The sequence below is a fragment of the Mobula hypostoma genome, chromosome 3, assembly GCF_963921235.1.
Source record: "Mobula hypostoma chromosome 3, sMobHyp1.1, whole genome shotgun sequence".
Taxonomy (NCBI): domain Eukaryota; kingdom Metazoa; phylum Chordata; class Chondrichthyes; order Myliobatiformes; family Myliobatidae; genus Mobula; species Mobula hypostoma.
The window spans coordinates 145689668-145702924 of NC_086099.1; the positions used below are offsets into that span (position 1 = coordinate 145689668).

Below are 13257 nucleotides of genomic sequence, written 5' to 3' on the forward strand. Positions count from 1 at the left end.
GAAGAGTGACCGCTAAATTCCTTTCCAAACCTCAAAAATGTAAGCAATAACCCAAATCATCCATTGAAACCAGAGAGGTGCAAACCTCTTATTCACACACTTCACCCGAATTTATGAGAATGCTGTATTCAATGTGAAATATGAACAAGCGCACTGTTATTAGCTTTTTCAACAGGGCCTATTTTGATATGGAAATTTACTTCCCAGAAATTATCCCATTACAGTTGACCTCAAATTAATATTACATTGAAAAGTGCCTTATTTTGGCTTGTGAGTCCTTGTCTAAGTATAAAATGTTTAATCTCTGTTATTTGTTTATTTGTTCAAAACAGCAAAACATCTGACAATCGTTACCCTTTTGTAAATTGCAGCCTAGTTGTTACCGTGTTGCAAAATGTAGCTCTCTCTCTCACTGGACCTTATTTAGAAGGATCTCCACGGGAATGTTCACGTTTACAATCGCTTCATTGTTAGCAGGCCCCGTGTAGCCATGTTTTTAAACGTGCCATTCCTACTTTATAGCAGGAACAACTCTTTTAGTTTCTATTGTATTAATTTTGAAATATTCGGCTATAATGTTTGTGCCAATTTTTTTCTTGTTTTATTTTTGATTAAAAGAATCAAGATGTGCAGATTTGTTCGCAGTGGGTATGCTTTAAAACACTGTATACGCATCAAGAATAAAGAGAGTGATGACAAGGATAATAAATATCTCTTCCTGATAACAACGACAACCGTCCGCAATGTGGATTAACTTTCAGAGATTTATGAACACTTGATTTGATAACAAGATAAAGTAGTTGGTGCGCAGCAAAATAGATTATCTGTATCTCAAGTAGACCTGAGTTGCCTTACATAGTGAAGCTGGTGCAGAATTTGAATGTAATACGTTTATAATTCCTTTGACATTATTGGCGTGCAAATCGGTGACTCTGCTGGTCTACTAAGTAACTATCGTGTTATTTTTCGTAAAAAAAATATCTTCGCCATTTACGACCAAACTTAAACCAAAAACACAATGGTATCTTCTAACTGTAGACGGATAATCTCTGCAGGAAGTTGAGTATCTTTAGATGATTAAATAACCTTCTAGCCCAGTTGGATGTAAACAGGATCTTCCATAGATGCATACACTGCTTAACAAATTCAGTTTACCAGTACTATACAGTCACTAGGTCGTTTTAAAAGCTTTGCATTGTTTTTGAAAATAGTGCGTTTATTTCTCCGTAATACGTATAAAACTAACTGTAAAAATATTTAATCAACTAAATGTTTACACGATTGCTGTGACAGAAAATTACGAGCTATCTATTGGCGGTGTTAATATCGGTTTTCTGTTGCAAAGGTGCAGCCATGAAATGCTGGTAGAATATTTTCTAGCTTTTCGTAATCCTGTTTCCGCTATTTTTTTAAAGGAAGAGAACCCAAAACTTTTTTTCATGGTATTCTCCTATTTTTTCTCTACTCCGTTCATTTCTGATATTTGTCTGTGACCATAACCGGATAACCCAATGTAAATTAGAAAATAATCTGCCGATGCACCTAATCTATCCTAGAATCAAATCAACGAGGGAAGATTCTACATTAAAATATTTTATTTTTAATCTCTGCACATTTTTAAAGTTAACTTTTCGGTTTAATTTAAGAAATTACTTGTTTAGTATAGGGCATCGTTAAATTCATCGTTTAATCTGTTTAACGCTGAATTGAAGGAGAGACTGAGTGAGGAAACGGGAAATAACAATGGGTGCAGGCCTATTAAATCTTCAGATGTTAGGTGGCCAAAGAGGCATGAACGTATAGAATGACCAAGTTCTCAGATAATAGCGAGTGGTCATTTTTTTTCCATGCACTTAAAAATATTTATTGAAAATCATAAATGGCTGTGTAATTTCAAACATTTCTCAAAATATGAATGTTCGTAGAAGTACATTCATGTCAATATAAACAAAATATCATCCTGTAGAATACTGTAGATCCAGAAGTACAAAGCGGTTTGATATGTGTATCATTGGTCTGGTTGTAACAGTTGCTCTCACAGAGAGATTCAGAAATATAAAACGTATTCTTGCTTCACATATAACTCTTATTGCGCGTTACAATTCTTAATAATTTTTAATCTATTTTCATGGTTCAGCCGTGTGCATCAGACATGTATTTGGCCTTGTGTTTGACTATGTGTTTGAATGTTTGCTTCAGTAATGATACGGGATGACAATGTCCGGTTGCACCTGTCAGTGAACAACGCAAGGGTTTTAGAATTTAGCCCTATTCTCTTCTGAACTGCTGCCATCCTATTCATCGATGCAAATTATCTTCTCAGTGGGAGAAATAACATCAGGCAACGAATCTCCTTCAGGACAATGCCGACTTTAATAACGGCTAAGGGAAGCAAATCGCTGCTGGCAATGCAGCCTAGATCTTAACACCTCGCTGCTTATATTGTACAATTTCTGTACTATGACCGAAAGCATTCAAACGAGTCATTTGTTAATTTAATGCAATACCGCTTAATTATTGCCGTATAAAGAAGAATATAATTTGATCTTTAAGTTGACGATTTTAATATAATGATGCAATTGCCTAATAAAGTCAAGAAAGTGCATTGTGTATAAATCATACTGGAATGTGTAATTGTTCTAATAAGTTCTACATTTTGTTTACACTAAAAAGAAACCAGAATGCATTTCACTACCCATTGGTTTAAAAAGGGCCTGGATTTTATTTTAAAGTTCAGTAATTCCCTTTCCTGGGTTAGTTGTTAACGATAATGAAAGCAGTTGTGTCTCCACTTTTCTTAACTTTCGCTTCTTACCTCGTTTATTTCCCTCTGTATGATTTCGTTCTCTGTTATACTAATCTGAAGATATGCCCGAAACCCAACAGACAAAATTCAAAGGTTTGTTCACTTCGGGAAAATGATGCAAAATCGACAGCTAGCCTAATGGGTTGAAAAGGATTTCTCGTCGTTCAAAGTAAACTGATCTATGTTGAATCATGTTAATGGTGTAAAGTGGATCATATTTCCAATTCTTATGTAAATACGAAAACGAAGCTAAAAAATACAGTTGGCTAAATTTATGTTATAATTCGGCACTGAACCCATAAAAAGCAGCCGATTGGGGCTCTGAATAGACAGACGTGTTGTGATCACCCGACATGGCATTAACAGATAGTAGTCACCTTGTATTCCCACCATTCGACATGCCAAACATATACAGCGTATTGTTCCATATTTGCAATGTTGCATTCATGGTGGAATCTTTTAATATTGTTAATACATTATTTAAAATGTTGAGGGTTTCTTGCAGATACAAGCGAAAGAGCTGCCGCCGAGTTTAACCTTCCAGTTAACAGTGATATTGCTAATCAATATTGTTTTGATAGATTGCATTTCATTTTAAAGGATACTTAAGTTAGCCTTACCTCTTCCGTCAGGTGGATGCCTGATATTGTCGCAAGGTCCATTCGAAATGTATGTCATCTGAATTAGTTTCTTTTTCAGTGTACACTTGCAAATAGAGACTTCCGTATTTTTGCACTGAGCAAGCCTTCTCAGAATCTTTACTCCCAGTTGAATGTAGGGGAAAGGGATAGTACCATCCATGAGATGAGATTTAAAAGACCAGATAAATAACAGTTATAAAGTTCTTTTTATAGTGAAATGAGCATTGATACTAAAGGCTGCAGTTAGACAACCACTTTGATAAGAGGATAATTGATGCGGCAGTAGCATATAATTAGAGGATAATTTATGCTATATCCACTATTTTATTCGAAATGCGGTCATAATCATTACAAGACAAATGTGGGGAAATTCATTGTAGCAATTTTAGAATAATTAAGATAAGTTTTATGTATTTCTAAGTAGATCCATAATTATCTCTACACACATCATCCAAAAATAAATATAACACTGTTACATATTTAATTATATTGATAACACAGTGAATCCATTCATAATTTAAACCTAATTAATTTTGTAAGGCACGTCTGGATACTTTAAATCGCGTATTTACTCAGATTTGCCAAACCGCCAACCACGTTCATAATTTGCATATCTTTGAAGATGGCGAGAATATTCTGATTCCCGTGGACCCGGAGGAGTTAACTGAGAGCGCTGGGGCTTCCTCGTCAGACAGGAGTGGGGCTATTATGTCCGCTGAGTTAACTGTCTACGTTCTCCCGCTACTTCCGTTAAAAAAAATCTTTAAGTGCAAAGTATTGATTAATTTATCGTAGAGTCCCGCGCGAATATATATATATATATACACACACACAATGTATTGCCTAATTATTACACAGATAACGTTTGTTGTTTTTGAATGTGGTTTTTATTAAAAATAAGACTACTTAAGAATAAAAGTTCAATCCTTTGACACTAGAAATATAATCTTTCGGCATTGTGGCCCAGTGCTATGGAAATAACAGTGTGGTTTTGGAGGTTATAAATCCTTTGGATATTTGCAAAGCGAAAGCAATTATTGGCGATGTTGCGAAAGGTTGTTTGGGCTGTGCTCTAAGTTAGCCTGCTTAACCCACTGCTGCCTGCATCCACTGAATCGAGTGGAAGTGGCAGGAGGATGACGAGGCAGAGAGATGACCAATCAGAAGCCGCTGCCCTTTGGAGACAAATCACTCGACTTGTGGCACATTACAGCATCTGCATCAAGTCTGAAAGCAGAGCCTTAACTTTAGCAAAAGACTGCCTCAACTCCATCCGTCCTCCACTCAACTTGGAAGTCCAAAAACCTTCTACTTAAAAACAATAGGAGTTAACACGTTCGCACTTTCTCCTCGGGAGATTTACCTTCTTCATGAAAAAGACAGATATTTCGCTTTTAAGAGTTTCTTTTTCGGTTGAGTTTTATAATGACCATGACTACGATGGCTGACGGTTTGGAAGCCCCGGACTCCAAATCAGCTTTCATGGAGTTTGGCCAGCAGTCCCAGCAAAGTTCTCCAGCCATGTCTCACAGTCACTACCCGGTGCATTGTCTGCACTCAGGACACTCACACCAGCACGACAGCTCGTACCCGGCCGTCAACACTTACAACAGACCTCTGCCTTATCCCTACGTGAGTCACTCTCATCACAGTCCTTACCTGCCGTCCTACCACAGCAACAACACTGGCAGCCAGACACGTTTAGACGAGGCAGGTGAGTCTTCTACCAGACCCAGAGTTGCCCAGTTTCGGGCTTCTGTCTTCTTGATTAAATCGACAAGCTTATTGAGTCACAAAATGATCTCCTTCTTCAGCAACCTACATCTTTCTTTTTTCGACAATTGATATTTTCCTACTGTGCTAGTCTTAATTACGTCAATTTCTTTTGGTAGTTTCTCATTTGAAATTTTAGTTTGTCGTACTGTATGCCTTTTCCTGCCCTTCTGTTTCGGGATAATATGCCGATGCAGTTCAGATATCTGACCGCTAATTTTATGGAATATACACTTTCATCATCAAGAATCTATACTGTGGCTGCCTCTGTCAATAGGGAGTATCGTGTACGTGCATTTATAATCAATTGGTACTGTGTTAATCGATTCATCCTATTGTTAAATAGCCTGTTTCAAAGCCACTTGTTAAATATTTTTTTCATTGTATTTGCCGGAACGGAGGGGAGCGGGCTGTAGGCACAGTGTGTGTTGTGGAAGTAAAGATTCTTTAACCCGGTGGAATCGTTAGTCGGGTTGTACTCGTTTTTAAAAGCCAATAAAGAAATGTACTTATAAGGCCGAAGAAAATCTCCAAAGCAATGCACATTTAAATAGATTTAGGAATAAGCTGTGAATAAGCCGTGAAACACGTCGGCACACTCTTGTTTTCCAGAGCAACAAAAGACAACCGTGATTGAAAACGGTGAGATACGTTTCAATGGGAAAGGAAAAAAGATCCGCAAGCCTCGAACTATTTATTCAAGTCTACAGCTGCAGGCATTGAATCACCGTTTCCAACAGACTCAATATTTAGCCCTGCCCGAGAGAGCCGAACTCGCCGCTTCACTGGGACTCACGCAGACTCAGGTATAGTACTCACGAAAAAAAAACATCGGATCTGATTTTACTCCAACCCTTTTTTAAATTTTTAAGTTATGTTTAGATGCTATGAAGGTCCAATTTCAAAGAACCCATTAATGAGTATTCATTAACGATGCAGGCGATGTCTTACCAGTACGTTGCATGTAATGGCACAGAAACGCTAACCTACTCAGTTCCTATCACATTGTCCGAGTTGCATTAAGCGTCGCCTTTTCAGTTTCAGATAATTATCTCTCTGCATAGTTTCAGTTTACATCAAAACAATCGTTCCAAAGAACAAAATGGTAACTGCAGCTTTAAGAGCTCACGTGCCTCTCGTCCTGTAGCGAATATCTGATTAATCAAATCACAACACTTTATTTTACCGTTTTATCGGGATATTTTTGAGGTAAGGCAATTAGATGTAACTTGATTTAAGCGACGTTCCCAAGAATTTTTGCCCTTTGAAGTGCAACTCCCGTTTTACATTATGTTTGTTCAGAAAGAATAATTGGCTGTACTGTACTAGCGGAGAGCTACAAGAAATTTGTTGCCTATGAATTTGGTGTTTTATACATAGCCGCAGTGGAAGAAGTTTGTTCACCTCGAGTGGACCACATGTGCTGCCCACGTGCAGTTAAATAACAGCACACATAAAATTAACATATTACTTTTCCCTCGTTCCTATAAGCCAGATCTATCTTCAGAACTATCTATCATTTAGTTCAGAAGATATTCTTGATACAAAATTAGATGTCCTGTTCCATCAGGAGGAGTCAGAGATGAAAATAAACTATTAAATATGAAAGCGGGTGTTACTGCACGATTGGACAGGAGCCGATTGCAATTCTTTCCCGATCTGAATTCGATTGAGTTTTCTTTAAAAACGCAGGTTAAGGAAGTGTCAACACCTACTTAGAGCTGCATGTTTGGTTAGGATAATGCCATCTAAGAAATAAGTTTGAGCTAGACAAGTTGGTAAAATTCCTTACAAGGGGTTGAATCCCCGGATAAACAATATTTGGATAATTTTTCTAGCATAGACCTTTGGAATATAATTTTCTTAAACATGAGCTCACTTGATTAATTTACAGTGAGTGTTGGGAAGTATTTTGAATGCTGACAATAATATGATAGATAATAGTTGGAGACTAAAATATGCATCGAATTTTGAGTTAATTCAGTACTTAAGTGACTCTTGGCTCGTAGTTACAGACACGGTTTTACTTTTACCAATTATTGTTTACTGGGAATCAATTAAAAATTTATGTTGCACTCAGTTTAAATGTGTCAATTAACAATTTTCTCGTTCATTTTAATTGTTTTCTAAAAATGCCTGTTTAAAGATCAAGCTAAAGAAATTAGAATGATGTAGTAGCTAACTTAAGCGTAGCGGAATTCTAAAGATACATGAGCGCAGCGTTTTGCCAAATCAGCTGATTTGATTTTAATTTGCAAAAAAACCCGACTAATTTTTTAGGATTCCAGTCTTTCTAATAATTTTCAAGTAAAGCTAATTTCACAAAAGTGGGTCGATACCCAATGATATCAAATGCACCGGATCTAAGTAAATACTTTTCCGATGGCTGCCATGTTTCAATACATTTACCAAAGCGCAGTGTAATAAATCTAAGGTACGTCAGATTTGAAAGCAATGTAGATTTTTATTCATGAATGATTAAACCCACTCTGTATTTAAACATAAAGCTTACCAGTCGTGTTCATACTGCATTTTTGATTATGCCTGTCTGTTTTCAGCCGCCTGTTAGACACGAAACAATTTCTACGTCACCTCAGCTTCTTATGGGGAATGTCGGTGGCGATGGTGTGAGAATGGGGGATGGGGATAGTGAGATGGAAAGAGATGGGATAAGAAGCAGTTATGATGTAAAAGAGCATTTATGATTAGCTTTAGAAGAATGAAGAGGAAAGGCTTAAAATCTGCGTATTCAATAACATATACTGTATAGTCACAAGTAGCTGTAATTATGAAACAGCAAATATTGTATGGTGCAAGGCGGAACTGTAGACATGTAGTCATTCTCAGCAACATTGCTGGAATTTTATAAAAATCCGCATTGTTTACCTTCCTAGAATGGAACCACAGTTTTTTAAAATCCTCTTTAAATATATTACTTCTACAGCATAATCCTACAACGAAATATTGTTTAAATCGGTAATCATGATCATAATGCTAACCACATCTCGGATTCAGGCGGCCCTTGAGTTGAAAACACAAGGCGTTTCTTATTCGGCCTTTTAAAATCTCACTCCTTGTGTTGAACATTGAAATACGAGGCAGACTGAGCTTTATCCTTTCGAAAGAACGTGGTGCATACTGTATATGCGCACAATCTGTGCCTCAATATGTTTAAATAAACAATAAGCTCAAAAAGTGTCGACGTATATGTTACATACAATGTTGCCCGAGCATCAGAATGCTACTTTCAGTATTACGAGACATGAGGTAGATTTGCTAACGCATACACACTGAGGATACAATACATGTAAGAGATTATTAAAAAGATTGCAGGATGTTTACTTCTCAATTTATAAATTATTGCCGTATCACAGAATAGCGTAGATCCTTCTGTTGGCTATCGGTGAAAAATAGGAAGCGTTTCATTTGCCATTTAATTGCCATGGCGCAATAATCCACTCACAATGATACATAAACGACAAAGCAGCGCTGAAACACAAGAAAGAAATATGCAGAACTTTTTGTTTAAAAACCCGGCCATCTGCTTTTGTGCAGTTATTTGCTTTGTTCGTTCTTTCTCACAATATCGTTTCTGATTATATTTCTACTAAATATTATATTATATTAAAATGCCACTATCAGAGTTGTTGACCATTTGCTAACTCTTTAAAAAAGATACTGAACACCGCTTAACACTCGTACGTTATTTATTATAGGTAAAAATATGGTTCCAGAATAAACGCTCAAAATTTAAGAAACTGATGAAACAGGGTGGAAATCCCCTGGAGAATGATTCTGTGTCCGGATCGGCTGGTCTTTCCCCTCGTTCCCCAACCATCCCGCCAGTGTGGGACATCTCAGCTTCGGCCAAAGGTGTCAATATGGCCTCTAACAGTTATATGGCTGGTTATTCTCCCTGGTACTCCACGAGCCACCAAGACAACATGCAAAGACAGATGATGTAGCATCCTGAAACCAAAATCTTTCAATGGAGTGAATTCAATGGGGTTAAAGGGAACCCGTCGTTAGACACTGCCCAGATGCCCAGTCACCATGTTGAATGGAAGATCTAGCAACGATTACAGTCGCTAAAAGCCACGTTAAATCGGACTGGCACTGGGCAAAATGGAGGGATGGTCGGTGACTGTAGACATTACAAAAAGTCCGCCACTGTCTCCAGACAGTTCATAAGATCTGATGATCACAAAAATACGAATGCAATATGGAAGATTTTATGCTGATTTTAAAACAGCGTGGGTTGGTGATGCTAATACGCACTGGAAGCAGATAAAATACACGTTGTATGTATATATTGTTTAATTTTAGTTGTACATAGTTTATATGGGTTATGTTTCTTTTCATATTGAGTAATAAATCATGAAAAAGTCAATGTGTCTTGTGGTTAACTTCATTAAAAAGTACAAATAAAGAATTTCACTTCAAGGATACAGAGGCCATTGACAATAATTCCCGCATAGTAAAACCTGTACCGTTTTGAAAGGGAAAACGTGATGTTTGGTTTCAAATTGCATTCAGAGAGGCACTACAGGATGAAAATGTCAGAACATCATACCCACATACCAGTAAAAGATATACCATAACAAACTATAAACGCCATTAACATTTCAATCTCGTTGCTTTAAGCCAACTTATTAAATTCTAAAGCAGTATCATGACATGCTCTGTAACTTATTCTGCAACAAAGACCACACTGAGGGAATACAAACAGCTACACAATCTGAAACCACGCGCACTCTTTGTAGACATTCCAGTTGTCCTTAGGATAAACTGCAATTCACACGTGAATATTTTAACTGTGTTAGAACAACCAAATGTGTGTTTTTTTAAAGATCACGCAATGTTCAGAGCTATGTAACCAAGGAGCTATAAACATCAAATGAAAGCCTTTGAAATTTGGCCATTGATCTCAATTGACAAAGAAAAGACATGTCCAAAATTCCAAAATGACAATAACTGACAGTATGTACAGAACCATTATTACTTACTGATATATAGTTGTTTGGTTCTTGTGAGCAACCAAGGAAGTAAATTACAGAGTCCTATTATCAGCCACGGTTCTGATCTCATCTAATGGACTCGCCACTCCACTGGCAATATTGACTGCTTTTCACGAACTGAGAAAATCTAATGTAAAAATCCAACACGATCAATACTAAACAAAAACCTCCAGCTGCAGCCCCGTCCAATTTAAAGCTGATACTTGCTACAATTTACCGTATTATTCGCGAGAAAGGTTTAGACCATCATAAAAGCGACTATAATTAGGGTAATTTTTGATGTAGCCCGCTGATTACAGCGTTTTTACAGTCAAAGGTAATTACATGTAATTTTCTTCCACTTTTAATACTAAAGAGGTATCGTTATTTAAATTCAGGAAGAAGAAGAATTAAACAAAAGAGAAAGAATAGAACGTTCTGTTATTCAGAAACCAGTTAAAGAGGCTTTTAGACCTAGCAAAAAAGGGAGCAGACATCTGCAAAAGAAAATGAACTTCAAATAATGGTTCTGGAGAAACATTTTGCATGTAATTCCGAGAAAACCTGAACACTGGTACATTTGTATAATTCAAGTAAACCATATGCCAGTCTTTTTAATGATCTTAACGCATATTTTAATTGCACAACTATTTAAGAAGTGGATGAAATTTGTGGAATTATTCGGACAGAATTTGATTGATCGGTAGGATGAAAAAATACTAAAGTAAGTAAGGTTAGTCCACAATTCTACTGGCACAAGTTAAATACAAAACACATTTCATACATTTCTGGGCAAATTTTCTATTAAAGTCGCGATTTCAAGACATTGTATTTTCCAGTCTATGATGTACTTAGTTTATTGGGTGAGTGTATCGAGTCTGAATGGGTGTGATTTTGGTTTTTCACTTTGACATTCTAACACATCGGGGGAATGCATACAGTGTACACCTGTGCGTTTACAGAACAAGCATGATTATAACTTTCCAATTTCACGTCCAAGACTTTTGGTGGTATTTCCATTTGGAATCCACGATCAAGTTGCTGAACAGACGGAATGAACGGCCATCAAATCCTCATCCGTGTTGTTTATCTGTCGCTGTGTTCGCTGCATAAATATAGTTCTTCTAAGCGATGCAACGCCCCCTGTATTCGTCACTGTCTCGTATCAAATATTATCCCGTAGGCTAATATTTTAACGGTGTCTTTAGAAATGAGATAGGGGAAATCTGGAGCACCTTAATATGACAGGTGTGCGGTCAAAATGAGATAATTCATCTAATGAAACATACAATGAGAAATAAATACGCTATAGATTATATTCTAATCTATATGCAACCGAGATCCATCTTTACATTGTAAATTAACTATGTATTTATAAAAAGGTGAAGATTGTCATAAATTAACTGTAAATCAACACCACTAATGTTATACAATATATTTTCATTAGGAAGATCAGCCAACGACATTTGTGAATATTCATTGTGTGTTTGGCTACAATTGCTTCCAAATTAAAATTAATTTTTAGCCTTCATTCAAAGTAAAATAAATAAAGTGAGTTGATATCCCTCTCGTATTTCGGACTCGCGATTAGAAGTTTTAAACGTTAAGTGAGCTCTGCAGTTAAGATTTCAAGCCCGTGTCGATGGCATATGAATGCCACATTAGTGGGAAATTAGCGCTTGTTTTACGAGGCAATGAAGAGCAAATGTGCGGGGGACGTTTTACTCCCTTCGTTAGTGTAGCTGCTTCGGTTCCTCTAGCTAAAAAAGGGAAGCGTATTACTCAAGTCACATTTGCCCCGCTCAGTGTTGAACTCCCAAAGCGAGTGAGCTCGATTCAGAATGAAAGGACAACATGCAGAGAATTTCTGGATCCGAACGTTAAGTGTTCTTCTCTGGAACGGTGAGAACCGCACACATTTTCCAACATTAGTGTTCCTCATTCCCTTGGAAGCATTTTGGTTGGAACTGAAAGTTGCAATGAAAAATTACAAAGTACAAACAGGACAGGCCCAGCCCTCCTCTAATGAGATAAAGTTTAATACCATGTATAGTTACAGATTCTCAGTGCGTTCCCGATCACGCCCGCCCCCTCCGAAGAGTTGCTTGTTTTTTTTTGTGTGTGTTTGGGGGCCTGTAGGGAGCGAGCCCATAACTATCTACATCCCATTCCCCCCACCGTGTCTGTTTATATATAAAAAGACGCACACCAGAATCTCGAGTTAATTTTACCATTTTTTTTCCGGGCTGAAGTTGCATTTCCGCTTGACCCCCGAACCGACTCCTGATGTGGAGCAATGGAAATGGCAGGCGAAGCAAATGTGAAATACCTTCTGACATCCCGCATGTGAACTGGGCTGAGATCATAAATGCAGCGCTGAAGAGTAAAATAGGAAACGTATTCTCTCTATATCTCTCTCTACTACCCTCGAACCCTCTCAGACACGAATAAAACGGCACTAAAATACACAGCTTTCTCTGAAAGTGAACACGCCACATAATTTAAGCCAATGAAGTGAACTGCCTAGGGAAAAGTTAGTCAAAACACAAAGCCACGTTTAATTCTCCTGCTTCGGCTCCTCCGAAGCAAGATTTTCCTACCAACATCACTACGGCCTGATAGTTGTCTGACACCATAAAGCACAACACTATTTCACAAAAGAAAAACTATTATTTGGAAACGTTAGGGAAGAACTTTCATGCCATGTGCATAGTCGAAAAGATTCCCTATGATAATGATAGCAACTGTATTTTACCACAAAATAAATATATTTAATATATTTTTTCGAGATCATGAGTAGTTAACAAGATCACCAGTCAGACCTTTAGAGAATACTCTGTTCATCTATATTGCCCGGATTTGTAATATCTCAGTACTGTTGTCAGCTGCATGTGTCATTTTCGCACTGCTTTAAAATTATATGAGTATTGCACAATTAGACAAGCAAAGGTAGGAAGGTAGATAGGTGAATAGCTACGTAGGTAGGTAGATAGATAGATAGATAGCTACTGTAGATAGATGGCAGCCAAACAGGCAAGAC

The 13257-nt window shown here is 37.3% G+C and overlaps 2 protein-coding genes across 7 annotated transcripts in view; one reads left to right on the forward strand and one right to left on the reverse strand.

Moving 5' to 3' along the window:
- LOC134343574 (uncharacterized) overlaps nucleotides 1-10428 on the reverse strand; it is a 219139-nt gene extending 208711 nt beyond the window's left edge. For 5 of the 6 annotated variants that reach the window (XR_010017274.1, XR_010017276.1, XR_010017275.1 and 2 more), the window contains exon 1: nucleotides 10227-10428. Coding sequence is in view for 3 of the 6 variants with exons in the window: in XM_063042320.1 (XP_062898390.1) it covers nucleotides 10227-10308 (82 nt within the window). In the remaining 3 variants the exon portion in view is untranslated. Of the gene's footprint in view, nucleotides 1-3426; nucleotides 3600-10226 lie in introns of those variants that run through there. The other variant, XM_063042321.1, reaches the window with a different exon arrangement.
- On the forward strand, nucleotides 4673-9744 carry dlx6a (distal-less homeobox 6a). The gene is made up of 3 exons (XM_063042319.1): nucleotides 4673-5161; nucleotides 5833-6026; nucleotides 8937-9744. The coding sequence occupies exons 1-3, from the start codon at nucleotides 4873-4875 to the stop codon at nucleotides 9183-9185; spliced, it is 732 nt and encodes a 243-aa protein (XP_062898389.1). The 5' UTR covers nucleotides 4673-4872; the 3' UTR covers nucleotides 9186-9744.
- Nucleotides 10429-13257: the final 2829 nt, after the last annotated feature.

Bases quoted from the DNA above. Each gene is read 5' to 3' on its own strand.
- dlx6a (XM_063042319.1), top strand. From the start codon at position 4,873: ATGACCATGACTACGATGGCTGACGGTTTGGAAGCCCCGGACTCCAAA. The intron at 5,162-5,832 runs GTGAGTCTTCTA...CTTGTTTTCCAG, and splicing joins GACACGTTTAGACGAGGCAG to AGCAACAAAAGACAACCGTG. The intron at 6,027-8,936 runs GTATAGTACTCA...TATTTATTATAG, and splicing joins TGGGACTCACGCAGACTCAG to GTAAAAATATGGTTCCAGAA.